The 23,892-nt window shown below is 40.9% G+C and overlaps 1 protein-coding gene across 1 annotated transcript in view; it reads right to left on the reverse strand.

Annotated features, from left to right (window-relative positions):
* The window catches only part of SIM2 (SIM bHLH transcription factor 2), a 168,949-nt gene that overhangs the window by 82,342 nt on the left and 62,715 nt on the right, over positions 1-23,892 (reverse strand). The window contains exon 2 of the mRNA XM_089677922.1: positions 9,636-9,718. Coding sequence (XP_089534048.1) covers positions 9,636-9,718 — 83 coding nt within the window. The remainder of the gene's footprint in view (positions 1-9,635; positions 9,719-23,892) is intronic.

Genomic DNA, 23,892 nt, shown 5'->3' on the forward strand with positions numbered 1-23,892 from the left:
TCATTCCAGCGCTATTGAGGCCATCATTCCGGCACTATTGAGGCTATCATTCTGTAACTATTGAGGCCATCATTCCAGCACTATTGAGGCCATCATTCCAGCACTATTGAGGCCATCATTCCGGCACTATTGAGGCCATCATTCCGGCACTATTGAGGCCATCATTCCAGCACTATTGAGGCCATCATTCCAGCGCTATTGAGGCCATCATTCCGGCACTACTGAGGCTATCATTCCAGCGCTATTGAGGCCATCATTCCGGCACTATTGAGGCCATCATTCCGGCACTATTGAGGCTATCATTCTGTAACTATTGAGGCCATCATTCCGGCACTATTGAGGCCATCATTCCGGCACTATTGAGGCCATCATTCCGGCACTATTGAGGCCATCATTCCAGCACTATTGAGGCTATCATTCCGGCACTATTGAGGCCATCATTCCGGCACTATTGAGGCCATCATTCCAGCACTATTGAGGCCATCATTCCAGCACTATTGAGGCTATCATTCCAGCACTATTGAGGCTATCATACGGGCACTATTGAGGCCATCATTCTGGCACTATTGAGGCCATCATTCCGGCACTATTGAGGCCATCATTCTGGCACTATTGAGGCTATCATTCCGGCACTATTGAGGCTATCATTCCGGCACTATTGAGGCCATCATTCTGGCACTATTGAGGCCATCATTCCGGCACTATTGAGGCCACCATTCCGGCACTATTGAGGCAATCATTCCAGCACACAGAGAATGGCCCGGCTCTGTTAGCTTAGCAGTGCATGTGCAGCTCAGCTTACAGTACCGAAGAGGACAGCAAGCAGAAAGGTAGGGGGACATTGCATGTCTCATATGCAATAAAAGCCTGACTGCTTGCTGTTTATTCCACGTTAAGTTTCAGGATTAGTTTGAATAATAAAGTGTACCTAAAGCTAATTTTTTTTTTTCAGTTTTGGATAGAGTGGTGAGGGGTTAGAACTCCTATTGGCTTTTATTGCTCTCTGAGGTCCTGCTGATGTGCTTCAACCTCCCTACTTTTCCTGCTGACTATTGTCATTGGGTGTAAAAGTGATGGGAATCCCAAATCTTGCAGTTTTCACCTGATGGGGAATGTGGGGTGTGTCTTCCAATGAGGATTTAGTCATCCCTGTTGTAGATTTTCTTACTTACTTATGGCTGGTAAACCATTGTCATAAAAATATCATTGCCAACAAATAGCAAAAATAATTTTAAAAATATACGCAATATATACTGTATATTTGTGAAGATCAGAATATTAAATTACATTTTCAGTCGATAAATGCACCATCATTACTGAGTATATAGTGTCTGGTGAACCTCAAAGACCATGGCAGCAAGGCTGGGCAATGTTATCATAATGGGGGAGTTCAACTATCCAGATATTGACTGAGTGGAAGGAGCAGCTCACTCATCTAAAGCTCATCATTTCTTAGATGTCTTACAGGACAACTTCATGTACCAATTGGTGGTACATTGCTAGATCTATTAGAAGCATTGCTAGATCTATTAATTACAAATAACACAGATCTGATGTGGAGATGGGGGACAACCTGGGAATGAGCAATCACAGCATAATTACATTCAGTATAAACAATAGGAAAAGGAGACACAAGGGTAGCATAAGAACACTACATTTCAAAAGAACCGACATTTCTAAACTGCGCTCAATACTACAAGATATTAAATGGGACCAAATCCTAGAAAAACTGAACACTGAGGAAAAATGGGAGTACCTTAGGGACATTTTAAATAAATGCATCATCCAGTGCATTCCAATGGGCAATTAATATAAAAGAGCGAAGATTAAACCTGGGTGGCTAAACTTTAACATAACACGTCATATCAAAGAGAAAAAAATGGCCTATAACCACTCTCCCTCCTGAGGATTTACCCCCCGTCCTGACCAGGCCATTTTTTGCATGGTCATGCGATGCCGCACCCAAATTAAATTTTCATTCTTTGCACAGCCATCCAAAGCAGTGTGCCCGAGCCAACAGGGAGGTGGACTGTTAGTAAACAAAGCAGCCCTCCTCTCCGTCTGAGATCCTCGGTAATCACCTGGTGCCAGCGGGTAATCACTGGCTGGGACCCGGTGATTGACAGCCGCGGCCGCGAACGGCAGCGCGAGTAGGAGACACAAAATCACATATATATAAGTGATTTTGCACACCCCTGCTGCTCTGTAGCAGTATATTTGCTATAGGGCGGTCAGGATGTGGTTAAAGGATAAGTTCACCTTTGGGGACATGTTACATATTCCACCCGCTTTATGGTGGAACATGTAACATGTTCCCATAGCCGCTGCCACCGCCACCCTCCCTCCCTCTGACAGGCAATACGGGGAGAAGTTCCCCGTACTATCTGTCAAATTTAAAAACCAGCGCGGCCGTGCAGAGCTTTGCCCACACGGCTGCGTCATTCATTCACGGACGTCCATGAATGAATGAACTGAAAGTTCCATCAGCCTTAAGGGCTGTGGGCTTGTAGTGTTCAATGAATCACCACGGTGCTGTGGAGCGCCGTGTTAGTCCATTGAAGCTCCCTTTCAGGCTTGCTTGTACATCCCGTACGGCAAGCAGATATTCTGACAGGTCTGCAAGAGACCAGCATGGCATCAGCAATCTACTGATCTCTTAGACCTGAGAGTCTTCAAAGAACTCAGTCAGGTTGTAGGCAAGCCGCTATTCCTAATTTGTATGAACAGCATACTGACAGGAACAGTACCAGCAATTTATAAAACTCTGGTTTGGCCACATCTGGAGTATGCCATCCAGTTCTGGTCACCAGTCCTCAGAAGGATGTGCTGGAACTGGAGAGAATCCAGAAAAGGGCGGCAAGGTTAATAAGGGGGCTGGAGGACCTCAGTTACGAGGAACGACTACAAACATTAAACGTATTCTCCCTGGAGAAGAGGCGCTTGAGAGGAGATATGAAAGCAATATACAAAAACCTCAATGGTGATTCTAGCACAGGGAATGAATTATTCAGTCTTAGGGAGTGTAAGAAGACACGGGGCCACTCGATGAAATTGGAGGAGAAGTGGTTTGACTTCAAACCGGTTAAATCTTTTTTCACCGTCAGGGTGGTAAGGATGTGGAACTCCCTTCCACCATCAGTGGTGTCAGCAGCAAGTACTGATAGTTTTCAAAAAACCTCTTGGATGGGTACCTTAGCAAATACAGTATATAGGGATATTGACATGGACTCACACATCCACATATTGTAGGTTGAACTGGACGGACTAGTATTTTAATTCAGTATTTAATACCAACTATGTATGTTATCAGTAAAGAAATGGATGAGTTGGGAATTTCCTAGTGCGAGGGCTAGTTACATGTTAATTTACTGCCAGAATGTATCATTGAGTTTAAAGCACATCTAAACCTAAGAACCAAAAAGTAATATATTGTGGCTTACCACTTGTGGTAGCTGCATGCAATTTCTTTTTTGACTTTTTTTTCCCACTATTTTATCCTGCCAGTAATGCACTTCCTGTCCTAGGGTGACATCGCTCACCCGCTGTACTTTAACAAAGAATTCAAGGTAAGGATAATTTACATATAGTTACATTGGTCCACCTTGGACCAATGTAACTATGTATTGTCCATACCTGGGAAATCCCCCTGGAAGCTGGAAATCACTGAAGCACACATTGCTATCCCTGTGATCTCCACTTGCTTTCAGGCCCTGTGCTGTGCAGCTGCCCTGCTGCTTTCTGAACAAAAGAGGTCACCATTTGGCAAAGGCAACATTTAGAGAATGGATGCAAAGCGTTCTCTGATTGGATGAGGTGGAGAGGTGGAATAGTGACATCATGCTCTCCACCCCGTCTAATCAGAAAATGCTTTGCCTTTATTCAGAGAATGCAAAGAAATCTTTAAATGGCACTCATGCCTAGAGGCAACCTCCTGTGTTCAATATGCAACAGGGAAGCCACTCAGCACAGGACAGAGAAGCAAGCAGAGATCATTGGAGTATTGGTGTCTATTTCAGTGATTTCCAGCTTCCAGGAGCATCAGCCAGGCATTGTATATACATTATTTATTTATTTCAGGTACTTATATAGCGCCGTCAATTTACGCAGCACTTTACATATATATTGTACATTCACATCAGTTCCTAACCCTCAAGGGGTGTACAATCTAAGGTCCCTAACTCACATTCATATACAACAGCCAATTTAGACAGGATCCAATTAGCATACCAGCATGTTTTTGGAGTGTGGGAAGAAACCGGAGTACCCGAAGGAAACCCACGCAGGCACAGGGAGAACATGCAAACTCCAGGAAAGAGGTGCCGTGGCTGGGATTCGAACCAATGACCCTAGTACTGCCTGGCGGAAGTGCTAACCATTTAGCCACTGTGCTTCCCATATACATATTTACATTGGTCTGGGGTGGACCAAAGTAACTATGTATAAAATATCCATACCTGGAATTCTTCTTTACCCTAGGTTCACATACTGTATATGCGGGTGGGGATGTGTGTAAATCGCACCCATTCCCACACCTGCATGCACTGAAAAACACTGCGATTTCCATGCGGCTGCGTTTTAAAAAAGGTATGGCAACCCATTTCCCTGCAGAAAATGCAGACACAGTAGGCCATTTGAAATGATAGACTACCATGCACACACAGTCACATATCTAAGGCTACGTTCACACTAGCGTTGTGTGCAGGCGACAGAGAGGTGTTTGGGAAGCGTTTTTACCGCTTCCCAAACGCCTCTGCCAATTCTGCCCATTACAGCACATGGTGCTGTTCTAACGGGAGCGTTTGCGTCACGTTGCGTTGCGTCACGGCAAAATGGATGCCTCTGGTCGAGTCAGGAGGCGTTGAAGCCTCCTATTCTCGTCTATGGTGCCGCTCCGCAAACGCCTGGCCGGCGACGGTCGGTTGTGACGCGGTTGCGGGGCATTTGCAGAGCGGTAACACCACTCAAACTGCATTATAGGCATTTGTGGGGCGTTATTAACGCTCGGCAAACGCCTAGCAACCGCCACTAAACCGCACATGCGGCGTTTGCGGAGCGTTTGCCGGGCATTAAAAAACGCTCCGCAAACGCCGGACCAACGCTTGCCAAACGCTATAGGGGCGTTTGGCAAGTGTTGGTAAAACAGCCAAGTGTGAACGAGCCCTAAGAAGCAATATGGTCAATCTAGAACAGGAAGTGTTTATGAACTATGGAAAACCTCCCTCTCTCCTCCTTTCCAGAACAGGGTGGAATTGTTCTGTAGTCGACAGAGAGATCTGGGAGCAATGCTAACTGATAAAAGTAAAGCATGGGCATTAAATAAAGGAAGTTATCAGATTCCATGATTTCTGGCCGGGTCATGAAATCATTTTAAATGTATCAAAAAGATATACAAAAATGCTTTCAAAGTAACAGACCAAAGGCGAGCAAATCAGAGAAGTTCATTGTCAGGCTTTACACTCGCACTTTAATTACAGCATCTCCAAAGCTCTCATTCTCATCTTTCCTGAAAAGCATGGCACATTGTAGATTTGACAAAGCAGTAAAACTGGTTCAAACTTGTGCAAAAAAATGGAAAGAAATAGAGAAATATCAATCTATTAAACAGGAACACTGAATACAGTGTGTCTTTATGAAAAACACATTGCTCTGAGTGAGATTGTACAGGGTTTTGGAGAGATTATTGCAGTCTGCAATGTATTTTCTGCATATAATGGTAACATTCTAGGCAAACCTACAGGGCTTTGAGCCACAAATGAAAAATTGCACTGGATTAAACGCTTCTACAAGGGTACGCACTTGTATGCAGAAAAGCTATCAAAATACCCATAAATATTTAGGCAAGGTGGGATAAGAAAAGAAAAATAAACTGAATTTGCTATATAAAGAGAAAAGAATTTGATATCGAGTTATGAGTTTGTATTATGCCAAAAGGCAAAGTTTTATACCATGCCAAAAAAAGGAATACAAAGAAAAAAAACAGCAACATGTATGTTAGTGTAATGATGATTGTTATTATTATTATTATTATTATTAATAATAATAATAATATTATTATATGTTAAAAGAGAACTCCAGTCACTAGACCAAAACAGCCAGTGCACGATTCTTTTTTTTTTTTGGCTTTTTTGCCTGTGGGCTGAATGATGAAAAAAATGACTTGATTCCCCCATCTACACACTTGGTATGGATGGGGGAAACGCTCCCACTGAGTTATTGTTTTCTGACAGTGAGAAACTTCCCTGCCATCAGCATACAATCAGCGCTGTCAGCAGCTATAGCCAGCGGTGCTGATTGTGTGCAAATTTTCCAACACGCTGCGTGTACAGAAGTCAATTGGTAGAGGGCAGGGGCGGACTGACCATTTGGAAACTTGGGCACTGCCCGAGGGCCCGGGGTCAGTAGGGGGCGCCATGAGATGCCCCTGGTACCTTTTTCATAGGCTTTTTTGAGTTTGGGCAAGGACACAGGGGCCCCATGATCCCCTAATGCCCGGGGGGCCCCATGAGTTTTCAGTCCACCCCTGGTAGAGGGGTCACTATTTTACAATCTGACCATAACATCTTTGTACAATCAACTTTAGATTTACCAAATCTATGTAATGGGGGTTATTTACTAAAACTAGGGAGTGCAAAATCTGGGGCAGCTCTGCATACAATCCAATCGGCATACAGGTTTTATTGCCAAACTTAGTTAACCTCCCTGGCGGTATGATTCTTTCCGATTTTTTGTGCTGAAAGCGGTACCATTTTTTTGCATGGAAATATGTAGTTTTTTATTGTAGGCTGTAATTTTTAGGAATAACTCACTGAAATCTGTCCGAACAAGAGTCTATTAAACATTCCGGATATGATAAAATTTGAAACACGAAATGATAAATTATAATTTAATAAATAATCATAAAAAATAATAATATAATAATAAATTTAATTCAATAATATAATCAAACCAAAAACACTGAAATTTGAAATACAGAGGCAAAGTCGCACATCGCTGAGCAAAGTCGCAAAATCGTTTTCAGTGTCTGATGACAAATTTCCCCACGAATCATTATCACTCAATTCTGCAAGTGGTTCTGATTTACTATCGCTGTTCTAAAACCGCTTTTGACGTAAAGGGACGCTTTTTGGACGCCATGGACTTTTCTAAGTTTCCAGGCAGAAAGAACATTCAAAATGCAGGCAGGGCACAGGACAAAGCACTCGGGACAAAATGTATGTGAAATGCATTGAAATAGCAATGACAGCAAAAATGACATTTTTAAAAAAATTCAAATTTCCCGCCGGTTCCGGCGCCCGTACGTCCCGACGTCACAGGGACCGGAACACAGAAGCCGGATGCTGGCATCGGCTGGAGGAGATGGCCGGGGACGCTGCAGGGGACAGATCGCGGGAGCGAAGGACAAGGTAAGTGCTACAGGGACCCCCAGAGAACGCCGCATGGTAGGCCCGAGTGTAGCTCGGGGTTACTGCTTTTGGTATAGAAATTTTACCCCGAGCTACACTCGGGAACACCGCTAAGGAGGTTAAACAAGCTAAAGTTAGATGCTGATTGGCTACTATGCACAACTGTACCAGATTCTGAGTCCACCAGTTTTAGTAATCCCCCCCCCCTTCCCATGTGCATTATTGTTATTTTTATTTTGTGTATTTATTTATTATGTATGTATTTATTTATGTACTACTGATATTTTATTGTGTATTTTTGATTGTTATTATTATTGTTATTATTATGTTATTTATTATACTATTGTTATTACAATGCTGATTTTAAAAAATGAAAGTGAAAGTAAAATGAAAGTGTATGGTATAATTATAGATTTCCATTAATAATGGGTAGCCCTAGAAGCAAATCAAGTATGTTGCGTGCAAATGTATGATAAGAAATACACCAAAAGAGACAGCAGTATAAGCAGAGGGGTGAGTGATTGCTACTCCTTTATTGTACAGTCCCTCACTTTAGACAGAGAAGTTACCAAACCATATTGATTAAAAAAGAAAGTGGGGTCATCATCCTGGTTGTGTTCAACTTTAATGTTAAAGCAGATCTCCATGAAAGAAGAAGGTCTACAATACTAAGCATCCCATCCCCCAAAATCTGATCTTCTACAGAGACATTTGAAAAAAAACCTTGGCCTTGGCTTTGGACTCTTCCAGGAAGCCTAATTGATGTCACTGTTGCCTCATGGGATAGCTAGGCGCTTTAAATCCCACAAGAATGCCTTCCAGCCTTTTGCAGAGGTGCACTCTTGCAGGATTTTAAGCACCCAGCTTTTCCAAGAGGACGTGTTGAGGCATGGTGACATGGTGGCATGGTGACTCGCTTCCTGGAATTTTCATGAAAGGTCCACTTTAAGGATTAGCAGTTGGAATTAAATTGAGGGTTAAATTTGGGGATTAGGTTGAAGTTGTGCAAGGCTGAAATTTATTATTTGGCTTATTAGTTAATTTGAGTTTAAACAAAGGTAATTAAGACAGAATTGCCTTTTTAATTGAGCTTTTCATGCACCGTACATTGGTTCTTCGTGTAATATTTGTGCATTACAATAGTGCATATGGTATAGGCTTTATAAAACCATTATAGTTTCTTTTTAGAAGGAGGGCAAATGACATTCGCACACAGTTTGACAACCAACAGTTCTGCCTGAACTTTGAACAATATTTGTTTATCTGAAATTATTTACCTATGTCTAGGCAAACTTTGGGAGCCTAGACCAACATTTATTTATTGTAAAGGACCAGGTTGGCCAAGGAGGTAAGGTTAACATTGGATTTTATAGAAATAGATCTTACTGAAAGAGCCCATGCTAGGTCTCTAAAAAATTGAAAAGGGCAGCTCCCCTGCAAGTGAAAAAAATAGTATCTCTACCTCTCTGGTGGCTCATGTCACCTACCTTCCTTTCCTCCGTTCCATTGATGATGACTGATGCAACCTCTGTTGGAGTCTTCAGTATTTGACACTGACAAGAGTGTCCGATACCTGTGTCCCCCTCTGCATACCATGGTTTCATCCTCAAGTCCCTAAGTCAACACAGGGCTCAGGAAGGAAGGGACCACAGTATACAACAGGGATTTGAAACCCTTAGAGGTGATACTGATGGAGGTTGGATGTAGGGCGGATAGGAGACAAAAGCCATAAGAGAAATTAGTATACTTTCTCTTCTCTTTCAGGAAGTTGCCCATCTCAGTTCTTTTGAGACCTGACGGGGTTTATCTAAGGAAGAAATATTTGGCAGATATCTACTTGAATTCTGACTATACTGAGATGACACACAGTAGTTGAGCTTTAAAATAAGGCTTGCTGTGGGAATGCCGACATTGCAAGCTTGTAGGCAGTCGAGGATACTCAGGTTCCCTTACAAAAAGGAGATTTGTAGGTGGACATGACCAATGAGGCTATGTTTAGTTGTAGTCCAAAGATCAAGTATAAGATGGAGTAGAATTTTTTAGTGTGCAGAACTGAGGGAACTGATACATGCTGCCACTATCCTTATGCTGGGCAGCCATTGTATATTCTAACTTGAAGAAGTAGAATGACATTCAGAATCTGGTCACCGTGGGGAAACACTCGTTATTCCTCCAGATTTGAAAATCAGCACACAATGCAGCAGATCTGCAGTGACTTGGCACAATAAATACCTGAAGTAGGTGAGATCCCAGCTCCTTTGCCACATTATCCAATGGTCCAAGTCTTGCAGGATGGCCCCAGGCATCTCCAAGACCTGAGCAGACAAAGAAAGATAAAGTGATAGTAATATATATTGTACTAGAGTAGTTACAGACAATATACAAAATGTACAATCTCTATATAATCTCTAGGAGTGAGTGAGATTTAAAGTTTTAACTTCCTTGAGTGAAATGCATTGGAATCAATAGAAAAGGCAAACTTAAAGTAGAGTTCCAGGCTAAACCTAAAGAATCTTAAAAATACTCTCTCCCCACCACCAATGCTGACTAACCTGTGTAAAAAAGGTATATATACTTACCCATTTTCAGCCTGCTCCAGTCTGGTCACGTAATCTGGCTCCCCTATGTCAGCTAGAGCTGGCTGCAGGGAAGAGGAGGGAGCACTCACAACGGCTGGGACATAGCAGCCTATGGGTGATGTCAGCACTCCCAGGCATCCCCAGCCATTGTGGAGCATTCTCTCCCCTCCCCTGCAGCTGCTGCTGGCAGGGATCACATATCCGGACCGGAGCGGGCTGAGAGTAACTATATGGATCTTTTTTACACAGGATAGTAAACATAGATATTAGGAGGGGGGAGAGGACATTTTTAAGACCAATTAGGTGCAGTGTTGCCAACCTCCCGCAGCATTTTCTAGTGACAAAACATAGAAAATTTACTGATGGATCACATTTTTTTACTGACAACTTGAAAAATAACATTAAAAATTAAGACAATCAATATTAAAACAGTATAAACACAATTTGGAAACACTAACAATACCCACAACAAGTAATTTGACTGGTTTACACTGACCACAGCATTAAAAAAATTATCAGCCCCTGATATTTACAGACAGTTACTGTCTATGAATTTACTGACGGTTGGCAACCCTGGTTAGGTGTAGCCACTTTAAGGCTGTTTTGGGTGATTTTTCATTCAATGGGATTTCAATGGCTCAGGAGAACTGCAGAAGATCCTTTCAATTACCCATGACCAAAATTTAGGTAAATAATTTTACTTTTTCACAGGAGGAAATAGACAGAAAAGAAAAAACATGAATAATGTTCAATGCACACAAAAAAAGGAAAAAAAGAACACTAAATAAAATAAACTAAGCTAAAACTTTAAAAAGACTATATATTCCCACATGGAAGAAAAATATATTTGAAATATATTTTAAAAATATTCTTCCCAAATATATTGCCATATATTTGAAATACTACAATTTTGGCCATATTCAATATATATATATATATATATATATATATATATATATACTGCATGTTGAAATGAGTTTTTATTACAAAATATATGAAATTTTTTTTAAAATATCATGTATGAAATATCCTGTATGTCTTTAAAATACAAACATTTTTGGAATGCATTTACAAATAAATGTAAAAATATATGTTAAAATGATTTTTTTATATGTTAAAAAAAATCTGAAGAATATATTTTAATAGATTATTTTAATAGATTTTTTTTAATATATAGAAAAGTCATTTTAACATATATTGTTATATATATTTGTAAATGCATTCCAAAATTGTAGATTTGTATTTTTAAAGACATACAGGATATTTGAATTGTATTTTTAAAAATATTTTTCATATATTTTGTAATAAAATGCATTTCAACATGCAGTATATACAGGTGAAACTCAAAAATTAGAATATCATGCAAAAGTTCATTTATTTCAGTAACGCAACTTAAAAGGTGAAACTAACATATGAGATAGACTCATTACATGCAAAGCAAGATAGTTCAAGCCGTGATTTGTCATAATTGTGATGATTATGGCTTACAGCTCATGAAAACCCCAAATCCACAATCTCAGAAAATTAGAATATTGTGAAAAGGTGCAATATTCTCGGCTCAAAGTGTCCCACTCTAATCAGCTAATTAAGCCATAACACCTGCAAAGGGTTCCTGAGCCTTTAAATGGTCTCTCAGTCTGGTTCAGTAGGAATCACAATCATGGGAAAGACTGCTGACCTGACAGTTGTGCAGAAAACCATCATTGACACCCTCCATAAGGAGGGAAAGCTTCAAAAGGTAATTGCAAAAGAAGTTGGATGTTCCCAAAGTGCTGTATCAAAGCACATTAATAGAAAGTTATGTGGAAGGGAAAAGTGTGGTAGAAAAAGGTGCACAAGCAGCAGGGATGACCGCAGCCTGGAGAGGATTGTCAGGAAAAGGCCATTCAAAAGTGTTGGGGACTTTCACAAGGAGTGGACTGAGGCTGGAGTCAGTGCATCAAGAGCCACCACACACAGACGGATCCTGGACATGGGCTTCAAATGTCGTATTCCTCTTGTCAAGCCGCTCCTGAAAAACAACGTCAGAAGCGTCTTACCTGGGCTAAAGAAAAACAGACCTGGTCTGTTGCTCAGTGGTCCAAAGTCCTCTTTTCTGATGAGAGCAACTTTTGCATCTCATTTGGAAACCAAGGACCCAGAGTATGGAGGAAGAATGGAGAGGCACACACTGCAAGATGCTTGAAGTCCAGTGTGAAGTTTCCATAGTCTGTGTTGATTTGGGGAGCCATGTCATCTGCTGGTGTTGGTCCACTGTGCTTCATTAAGTCCAGGGTCAACGCAACCATCTACCAGGAGATTTTGGAGCACTTCATGCTTCCTTCCGCAGACGAGCTTTATGGGGATGCTGACTTCATTTTCCAGCAGGACTTGTCACCTGCCCACACTGCCAAAAGCACCAAAACCTGGTTCAATGACCGTGGAATTACTGTGCTTGATTGGCCAGCAAACTCGCCTGACCTGAACCCCATAGAGAATCTATGGGGCATTGCCAAGAGAAAGATGAGAGACATGAGACCGAACAATGCAGAAGAGCTGAAGGCCGCTATTGAAGCATCCTGGTCTTCCATAACACCTCAGCAGTGCCACAGGCTGATAGTTTCCATGCTACGCCGCATTGAGGCAGTAATTGCTGCAAAAAGGGCCCAAACCAAGTACTGAGTACATATGCATGCTTATACTTTTCAGAGGTCCGATATTGTTCTATGTACAATCCTTGTTTTATTGATTGCATGTAATATTCTAATTTTCTGAGATTGTGGATTTGGGGTTTTCATGAGCTGTAAGCCATAATCATCACAATGATGACAAATCACGGCTTGAACTATCTTGCTTTGCATGTAATGAGTCTATCTCATATATTAGTTTCACCTTTTAAGTTGCATTACTGAAATAAATGAACTTTTGCATGATATTCTAATTTTTTGAGTTTCACCTGTATTTTTTTAAAATATATTGAACAAGGCCAAAATTTTAGCAATTAAATGCAATATATTTAGGAAGAATATTTTTAAAATATATTTCAAATATATTTTTCTTCCATATGGGTTCCCTTGATACAATCCCTTGAATTTATATCTAGACAGGCATACCTCACTGCATAGTTTATAGGAATTTAAAGGAGATTGTACAATCAGATTGTAACTTGTATGGTCAGGTTAACAGTACTATATCCATATGAACTAGACTCCAGATGAGCAAGATATACTGTATGTAAGGGGAAATTGTGTTTGACAAATGTGACAGTGTTGTTTGACCTTGAAGATTATTTTTCATGTTCGTAAAGGTGGCTGTTTGTGTCATGGCAAATTACCGCAGAGCAGCACAAACCTCAATTATTGAAGGATCACTATAGGACCACTCTACTTTAAATGAAGGGCTTATGTTTTTACACTTCATTTTAAAGAGCTATTCATCAAACATCCATCCATGATGGTGCTATTGAAAAAAGATAATACGAAAAGAGGTGCTAAAAATAATCACATATAGAGTATACAGTATGAATGCAAATTGATCATACATGTGCCGAAACAAAACTGATAATTATGTAACTTTTTTTTTAATGCCATTATTATTATTATTATACAGGATTTATATAGTGCCAACAGTTTGCTCAGCGCTTTACAATATAAAGGGAGACAATACAGCAACAATACAGTTCAATACAAGAGGGTTAGGAGGGCTCTTTGGAGCTTACAATCTATTACTTATCTGTTTATAAACTCCATATTTTCTTACATTTGAATTATCTTTTTTTGTTTCTATCTGTTCTATATATTATACATAAGTATAGAAAATACAAACACTTAGTGTGTGTGTTTTAAAAAAGAAAGGATTTGAGCATCTTGAATTGCATATAGGAATATGTTAAGTGATTAATATTGCATGATTTTATTTTGGTAAAAAAATTAATGAAAAAAGAAAGCTTTGCAAAAAAAGATGACTAAGCACACTAGCAAGGAGAATGTAATGAGAGTTACATGTTGTAAAAGTCACCTCTATGGAAATTGCTATGACAACTTGAGGTACTTCTGGGAGGAGAGGAGAGCAGAGGAGTGGAGAGAAAAGATGAGAAGGGAAAAAGAGGAGAGGAGAAGGGAGGAAAGGGTAGAGAAGGTACTGTATATTAAGCTATATCAATCAGTGGGTGCAATGTTGGGATAGTAATTGCTATGATAAGGGAAGGAGGAAGAAAGGAGAGAAGAACAGAGGAGTGGAAATGAGAGGAAAATGGAGGGGACAGAAGAAAAATGGAGAAGAGAGGAGAACACAGGAGTGGAAATGAGAGGAAAATGGAGGGGACAGAAGAAAAATGGAGAGGAGAGGGAAATGGAGCATAGAGGAGAATAGTGTAGAGGAAAAACAAGAAGAGAGGGAAGGAAGGAAGGAAGGAAGGAAGGAAGGAAGGAAGGAAGGAAGAAAGGAAGGAGAGGAAGAGAGTTGGGGAGAATGTAGAGTTGGAGAAGAGAAGAAAGATATACTAGAGGAGAATAGAGGAGAAGACAAACAAGAAGTGGGGAGAGGAGAGCACAATAGGGAAGAGGTGAGAGAGAACAGAGGAGAGAAGAGGACATGAGAGAAGAGGGTAGAGAACAAGAGATAAGAGGGGGAGGAGAGGATAAGAAAGAAGGAGGAGTGATTAAAATAGGAACAGAGGAAAAGAGAAGTGGAATCCGGAGGACAAAGAGAGGATTGGTTAGGAAAAGAGGAAGGATGAAGTGGAGAGAAGAAAAGAGGAGTGGAAACTAGTGAAGAAGAGAGGCGGATGAAAGGAGTGGTGAGGAGAGGACAGGAGGAAGAGAGGAGTGAGGCCAAGTGGAGAAGAGAAGAGTGGAGAGTGGAGAGGAGAAAGAGAAGAGAAGAGTGGAGAGGAGAGGAGGAAGAGAAGAGTGGAGAGGAGAAAGAGGAGAAAGAGAAGAGTGGAGAAGAGAGATGGAGGTGATTAGTGAAGAGAAGAGGGCAAGACAAGATAAGAGGAAGAGAGGAGTGGAAAGGAGAAAGAGAGGAGCGGGAAGGGGAGTGGCAAGAAAGTTGTGGAGAGAAGAAGGAAGGAGGAAGAGAAGAGTCTAGAGATGCAAAGAGGAGTGGACAAAAGAGAAGGAAGAGAGGGGAGGAGGAAGACAGAAGAGGAGAGTGGAGGTGACAGAAGAGATAAGGAGAGAAATACAGAAGAGAGCAGAGGACAGGAGTAATAGGGTAAAGGGGAAGATAAACAGAACAATTTTTTATCATAGAACAATACTTTTTTTTATTTGTCCATCAAACCAACGCTCGTTCCGCTATAATGCCATGCTGAATAGAAATGAGCCACGCATAAGAAAAAGGAAACCTTGTCATTCAGGAATGTGCATTTTATAGTAATTATTTATTACATGATACCCAGATATTAAAATACACCTAATAAATATGATCTGAGGGCCATGCTGTGCTTGGAGAAGAAAGCTCCAGGCCTGTGAAAGGAAAGCGTTCTGTGCAGCATCTCTATAAAATATGTCTTGTAACTACTTGCACTAAAAAGCCAGCGGGGCTGTGCAAAAAGTTTACTTTGCTGAGTTTATTGGCAGCTGCACAGATGTTTGCTTGAAATACAACAGAGACCTGACCCCAGACGCAGATTTCTGAAATCTACCACGTAATAAGAAAGTCAATTTTCTTTCCGAGCTTGTCAAGAACAGATCTGGAGCAGAAACAATGCAGGATTGATAAGTGTGGTCTAAACATATCCTTTGCTGACTTTCTACCATGTCTTCAAGAGGCCCTCAGGCTTTAAGACACGAGCTAATTTTCATTATATTATTTGTCTGTGAGCTTATGGTGGGCCCGCCAAAAAAGGGAATTAATATATCTTCAATATTTTTAGATATATGCGAAACAAGATCAGATTAAATATAACTGATCTCAATTTTTGTTAATGATATATTTACAATTTAATGTTTCCATGTATAGTATGTAATTAAAGATGCACAGCAATTAAGGTGAAATTTGCTTAAAAGAAAAAAGTTTTTTTTTGAGGGGTTGTAATTAGGGTACTAGTTTTGTCCATTTAGTGTTCTTTATATTTATGTTTTGTTCCTTTTTTGTGTATATTTTAGTATTTGTGTAGCATCGCTCTGTTTTATTTTACATTTTGTGGCCGCCTTTGCAATCTTTCTGTGAAAAATAGTAAAATAATGAAGATAATTATGTTTTTTTTTTTAAACATGAACAACCCAGCTTCAAATGAATGAGCTTCAGTTAGAAATGAATTCAATAAATGTAATATTTGAATAATTTAATAAATGTAATACTGAAAGTAATACATTCATTTAAATGAGATTTAGTAAAAAGAGTTTGTGTCAAATTTATCTTAACATATTTAAGATTTATACATACAGTATTTTAATTATTTTATATCTGTTTGTGCAGTTTTTTTTTCTTGTTTCCTTTTTTAACCTTACTTTTTCCTTCTCCATTTATGTATGCATAATAATGTGTTTGTATTTGTAAATTTATATGGTAAATTTATACTGGAAAATGAATAAAAAGATATTATACAAAAAAAATGTAATGTACCAATGAAAGTATGTAATAAATTAATTTAAACGAGCTTCAGTAATAACGGTTTGTGTCAAATATATTTTAATATTTATCCGGAAGGATCCATGGGTATGTCTTTTCTGTAGAACAGAGTTGTCTGTAAAACAATATAAAACAGTTTATTATATCATCTGATTAGTGCGGCAAAGGGTTTAATTCCTAGGTTTTTTGGAAGGCCCAGGATCCACCGACAATGAGGGATTGGATAGACAAAGTAGAATATGTTAGTAGGATGGAGGAACTTTGTTACATGGAGAAAGATGAAATGGAAAAGTTTAGAAAAATTGGGGGTCAATTGTATGAGTTTAGAACTTCAGAAAAATACTTAAAAATGAAAGGTCCCCTGATAGTAGTACCAGAGAATTTAAATGGTTAAAGAGATCTATATATATAACTAGATTAAAAGGAGGGGAAAGAGAGGATAAGATGAGACTGGACAGGGGTGTGTTGGGGTGGGTATGGGGATAAAAATTATACGTATGATCAGGGGCGGACTGACAACTCATGGGACCCCGGGCAAAAGGGGATCATGGGGCCCTTGTGTACTTGCCCAAACTCAAAAAAGCCTATGAAAAAGATACCAGGGGCATCTCATGGGGCCCCCTACTGACCCCGGGCCCTCAGGCAGTGCCCAAGTTTCCAAATGGTCAGTCCGCCCCTGCGTATGAAGTAAAAAGATTTATGATGGTTTTGTAAGATATTTTTTTTTTCTTAAAAGAAAATGTAATAAAAGATATAATAAAAAATATATATATTTTAATATCTTTAAGATGTATACATGTTTAAATTGTTTGATATCTGTTTGTGTGTTTTACAAATAAACATCTAATACATGACAAAGAAATCCCAGAGCACTATGGGTTAATTAAAGAGACAACACAGCAGATAACACTTGCTTTGCAGGTCCTTTTGTCTGGTGGAAACCTTGTACCTTGAAGCTTGGGGTTGAGTTACTAAAGGATATGTGCGTACGATTTTGCATTGATCCTGCACCGACAAGCAAATCATATACACGCAGTATTTACTACAACAATGAGTGAGAGCAAAAAGTGACAGCATATATACATTTAATTTACTAACAAGGGTGGTTTGATGTTGTATGTATGCTCCAGCATCATAATGCAAACTAGTTATGTTAGGACATGCCTAAAATAAATATGTGATTTTCTCTGTTGGTTCTGCATGATTGATGTGCGTATAATGTAGAAATGAAATTGGATCAAGTGTGCACAGCTCTTGGTAATGGAGACCGTAAAAAAAATGGATGTGTAAGAAGCCTCAGTGAACCGTGCATGCATGGATCTTCATGCACGTGTGCAAACAACCACAAGCCAGCATACCAGATTCCATGGAATAAAGATTACAATGATAAATACCCAACCATATGCTGACCTTTTCATGTGACAGTATGGTTTAATGGGAGGGGGTTATATGCCTTTTGGCTTGGCGTATGTGTGTGTTTCATGGCTTTGCGGGCCTCATTCATTTCTTTTTTTAATTTCAATTAATTTTTTTTTAATTGTGTGGAATATGTGCGATGCATTCTATGAGAACAGAAGGGCAACATTATTTGAATTTTCAACATGTGTGGCAAACTAGGATCATACATATTAAACATCAGTGTTTGATTTGATAGATGCATTCAGTGATTGTGGTATTTATTTTATTAAATCAGGCCCAATGAGTTCTATACACTAAGGCCGGCCATACACGGGTCGATTTTTTTGTTTGAAAATCGGACCTAAGAATAATCGGCCGTTTTTCACTCTGTTAGTGGGGCAATGGCACCGGCCGATTTTCATGGTTCCTCCCAATTTCGTTTATCGAGCATGCTGGAAAATTCGTAAACAAATACCGATTTTCGAAACCATTGGTGGCACCATCGGATTACAGAATGAACAATGTTTTCGATTTTTGATCGAAAAATCGTTTGGAATTTGACCCATGTATGGCCTGCTTTAGAGATTCCTCCAGCAGTTTATCAGCAAAGATACAATGCTAAATGTAGAAAGTAGACTTGAGCTCCATCTGATGGCTCCAAAATATTATTACATGCAGTATTTCATATTGAAGCCCTAGAAGATTTTGGGTCCCCCTATAATCCTGCACAGCCAGGCAACATGCATCTTCGCACAGGCTTGCATTCAAGAATCAGAGATCAGTCCTTGAGCTTTGTGTTTGTTGTTTTTTATCAAGGGGTTTGAACTGGGATAGAGTTAGGGGTGTGCAGGATGCCCAAGGGAATCGATGAACTGAGGACAACTTCCTGGAACTATTTACAAACCTTCACTGAAACACAGTCTCTGTAGGAAAGCTAGCCAGTGTCCACTAATGTACCACCCCAGACCCTAGATGAACTCCTCTTCCTTCACCCAGCAATCTGGAGGTATCCCTGAACAGGAGATCTTGTGCCTGTCGCTTTAAGAAATGGACAGTCCCAGGCAGATGATGAATCTGGTTTCCCACCAAAGTGCTCCTTTCCCTATTCGCCCAGGGGGTGTAGGTGTACTCACTCATATCCTCTCTTGTACCACTGATGGGTTGGTGGCTGCTTCCAGGCTTTCTAGCTGGGCTGCTCCTTCCCTGCTGTATGGGTGATCCTCGCTGTGGGGGCCAATGAAGTTCTGAGCTTTCTTCCTTTCCATGCTTATCTGCCTGTAGGTGAGCCCCTCTATCTGGCCCCCTCCCTGGCTCCTGCCTTTTGCCTCACATCTTCCTCTCTGTCTTACACCCAAACTCTCCTGCTGCTGAGCAGGCTCACTTACTTTTAAGGGTTGTCCTGGCCCCTTGCCAGGACTTCTGTTGGGGATTGAATCCCTCAACAGTACAAGCCAGCCACTCCGCAGATCCACCCACTGCTTCTAGACCTTCCTCCAAAGCTCTAGAGCTGGGGGAAATTCCAGAGGGACTGGCTTGCAGAGCTTCTCAGCCCTGACCACAATTTGACCTCCTGACTATTACACCCAGGCTGCTACTCAGTCCTCCTCTCTAACAATTAGGACTCTAACTCCCCCTAGCTAACTAAGAGGGCACTACATTATTTATATGACTTAAAAAACTGTATTTTTTTTTTAGTGGTAACCAGAACAAGTAAAGAAAATATATGCAAAAGGAATACACATTTGCTTTAAAGCCTCCCCATATGTGATGTTCTATTTATTATTAATGCAAGTTCTGACAGCCATGGTACAATTGACTTTCAGACATCCAGCGTATACATATACAGCAGATGTAACAGTACAAACATACATTTAGATAAATAGGTTAAACATATCATGAAACTTAAGCTGGAAACAGGTACTGTGAATAAATAAAACACTTTAGGCTCAACAGATTATTCTATGCCATTCTTCAGCTTCTATGGCTAGTAAAGAAGTCATAGGGGTTTTTTTTGTACAGTATAGCAGAAAGCAGATACTGCTATCCACTCCCCAGAATTGCCCCACACTGGAGTCAGAATTGTACAGACCCATTCTAAAAATACATGCCACAGTGAAGAGTCTATGTTGTGTCACAGTGTAGAGTCTATGGTGTGCAACAGTGTAGAGTCTATGGTGTGCCACAGTGTAGAGTCTATGGTGTGCCACAGTGTAGAGTCTATGGTGTGCAACAGTGTAGAGTCTATGGTGTGCCACAGTGTAGAGTCTATGGTGTGTCACAGTGTAGAGTCTATGGTGTGTCACAGTGTAGAGTCTATGGTGTGTCACACTGTAGAGTCTATGGTGCGTCACAGTGCAGAGTCTATGGTGTGTCACAGTGTAGAGTCTATGGTCTGCCAGTGTAGAGTCTATGGTGTGCCAGTGCAGAGTCTATGGTGTGCAACAGTGTAGAGTCTATAGTGTGCCACAGTGTAGAGTCTATGGTGTGCCAGTGTAGAGTCTATGGTGTGCCAGTGTAGAGTCTATGGTGTGCCACAGTGTAGAGACTGTGGTGTGCCAGTGTAGAGTATATTGTGTGCCACAGTGTAGAGTCTAGGTTGTGTCACAGTGTAGAGTCTATGGTGTGCCAATGTAGAGTCTAGGTAGTGTCACAGTGTAGAGTCTATGGTGTGCCAATGTAGAGTCTAGGTAGTGTCACAGTGTAGAGTCTAGGTTGTATCACAGTATAGAGTCTAGGTTGTGTCACAGTGTAGAGTCTAGGTTGTGTCACAGTGTAGAGTCTAGGTTGTGTCACAGTGTAGAGTCTAGGTTGTGTCACAGTGTAGAGTCTAGGTTGTGTCACAGTATAGAGTCTAGGTTGTGTCACAGTATAGAGTCTAGGTTGTGTCACAGTGTAGAGTCTAGGTTGTGTCACAGTGTAGAGTCTAGGTTGTGTCACAGTGTAGAGTCTAGGTTGTGTCACAGTGTAGAGTCTAGGTTGTGTCACAGTGTAGAGTCTAGGTTGTATCACAGTATAGAGTCTAGGTTGTGTCACAGTGTAGAGTCTAGGTTGTGTCACAGTGTAGAGTCTAGGTTGTGTCACAGTGTAGAGTCTAGGTTGTGTCATAGTGTAGAGTCTATGGTGTGTCACGGCATTCTACTGCTTAAAGTAGCAGAACTCACTTGATTGGATTTTCCACCTGGCTTTTGCACCTTCCTTGAATAATTTTATTGTGCTCTACAAATTTGGATGTCATGAAAAAAGCTGTGCCTTATAAGTGTGTGATGATACTTTTTCTTTTTTTAAGCACTGGCATATCTGTAGCAAGGTCACAGGACTGCTGCATAAATGGAGCCCACAGATTCAGTAGAGAGGATTATCATTTTAGCTCTTTACACTACTTAACCATTTGCCCTCCAGAGGATTCACCCCCCCCCCACTGACCAAGCCATTTTTTGCGATACGGCGCTGTGTTACTTTAACTGACAATTGCACAGTCATGCAACACTGCATGCTTTTTTTCCCACAAATAGAGCTTTTTTCAGTGGTATTTGATTGCCTGTGTTTTTTATTTTTTGTGTTATAAACAAAAAAAGACTGACAATTTGGAAAAAAAAACCCCAGGACAATATTTTTGACTTTTTGCTACAAAACACGTCCAATAAAAAAATTAAAAAATCAAATTTTGTCATAAATTTAGGCCAAAATGTATTCTGCGACATGTCTTTGCTAAAAAAAAAAAATCTCAATACGTCTAAATTAACTGGTTTACATGAAAGTTACAGCGCCTATAAATGGTGGTGTATATATACTGTATATATTTTTTTATACTAGTAGTGGCGCTGATCAGCGACTTATAGCGTTACTGCGGCGGGCATTCTGACACTGGGGGCAACTGACAAACTGCCACTGACATCCCAATGACACTAATACATTGATCAGAGCTAATGAAAAGCACTGATACTGTACTAATGGCACTGGGCAGGAAGGGGTTAACATCTGGGGCGATCAAAGGGTTAACTGTGTGCTCTGCTGTGTTTTACTAGGGAGACATGCTGTTGTGTATTTCTCTGCAGGTCTCTCCCCTGTCATTGTTCCTCGGCGATTGCCGTGTGCCGATGGGGAATCTCCAGCCGGGACCCAGTGACTGACATCTGTAGCCACCAATGGCGGTGCAGGTAAGGCGATGCACGCACCCCCTACCCAGAAATGTAATTATACGTGATTTTGAGCAGCCCTACCGCCCTGTAGCAGTAGTTCTGCTATAGGGCGGCAGGGAAAGCAGGTACAGAATATGTAAACCCAACATTTGATAGTCCTGATATGTGCCTGCTGTACCATGTACTGGCATACTTGTACGCAGTGGTGTATTTAGGTTTTGTGCTGCCCTAGGTAACACATAAAATCCGACCCCCCCCCCCCCCGCCGCTACCCGTCAGCCCCCCCCCCCCCACACACAGACACACCACTGCTAACCCAGGAGAGAAGGAGAGAGACTCACCATCACAGCTCTCCAGAATCCCAGCTCCCTTCTCAGAGTCTCACGGCCGCTCTCCTGGTTCCCCTCACTCGACTCTTCTGCCTGCAATCTACCCCCAGTGCCCCTCAGATCCTCCTTGGCACGATGCAGAACAACCAATGTCCCTTCTTCACAGGGGGGTTCCATCGCTCCCCTGAAAAATGCCACCCAAGGCAAACGCCTTGTCTGCTTCGCTGCAAATATGCCCCTGGTTGTGCAAAAAAGTATCTCTTTGTATTGCTTCCTTCCTGGTGTTCCCGTCAGTACCTCTGCTTTCCTATCAAAAACTCACCACACTAGGCATGAGAGCACAGTGTGGTCAATTCTCTAGCTGTGCTCTCCTCCAATGATCATGCTTCTGCTGACATGCCACCCCTCCTGCACAGCCATTCACTGGGTAGTTCAGTGTCTTGCTGTTTCTCCTCCCTCACCTCTCTATGCAACTGAGAACAGAGCGTATATGATCACTTATAAAAAAGAGGTATTTGTAATTTTTTGGTAACTTTTTATATCTATACACACGCTTTACCTTCATTTCTATTTTAACTGTATAAGTTGTTTTTACAAGGTGAAATTTTACATATACTTTAAGACTTCATTATGCTGTTTAATACCATTTTATTCAGGTACATCATTGTAGCTGACCACTGAAGTTGGGATGGACCATGCTATTAGTGGCATGCCACAGAGCTGCGGGTAAATTTGTCAGCGGGTTTTCCAGAAGAAGCCGCTGAATGTGGGATATGACCTAGCAAGTTTACGTGAATGCATAGATGGAAACGTTGAACCCAAATTTTGGGAGCAAACAATGGCTAAGACAGATTTTCCTTACCTGCCCAGGTATCCCCAAAGGTTCTTGGACAGCAACATTTTTGTTACCACCAGAGATCTGATGTTTTACTTGCTTGGCTGTTTTTGGATTTAATTCATCTCATGTGTACTAAGGCTGGCCAAGGCTGTATTTTATAATGTATATTCTAGCAATAAAGGGTAATGTAACGGAACCGGCCACATCTGCACTTGGGTGCTTCCGTTAGAATACTGCTTCCCCGTCTGAACACCGACCACAGACACCACAGCAGACCATACAAGACTAGAGAACACCAGTCTTGAAGTAAACCAGGAAATAGACTACTTTATTTTAACACAGATACAAGATATATACACTCAAGGGAACAACCCCCCCCCTGCATAATGACACAGGGCTGGGCAATCAACCTTTAGTAACAAGAGACATACCAGCAGACAGTCCCATCAGGAGGGAGGGCTGCTGGAAACACCCCCCACCAAGCCAATACACATAAACATATACATCCCATAATAGTTTGCTCCCAAGCAATACACACAATAGAACAATGGGATGCAACCACATGGCATTAAACAATCCACAACCCCCCACCCCAATATTAGGACAGATTACCCTGTACCCCTAACAGGCACAGGGTGACTTACACAT

The sequence above is a fragment of the Staurois parvus genome, unplaced genomic scaffold (genome assembly GCF_062004578.1).
Source record: "Staurois parvus isolate SC_StPar_1 unplaced genomic scaffold, SC_StPar_1.0 ptg000195l, whole genome shotgun sequence".
NCBI lineage: Eukaryota > Metazoa > Chordata > Amphibia > Anura > Ranidae > Staurois > Staurois parvus.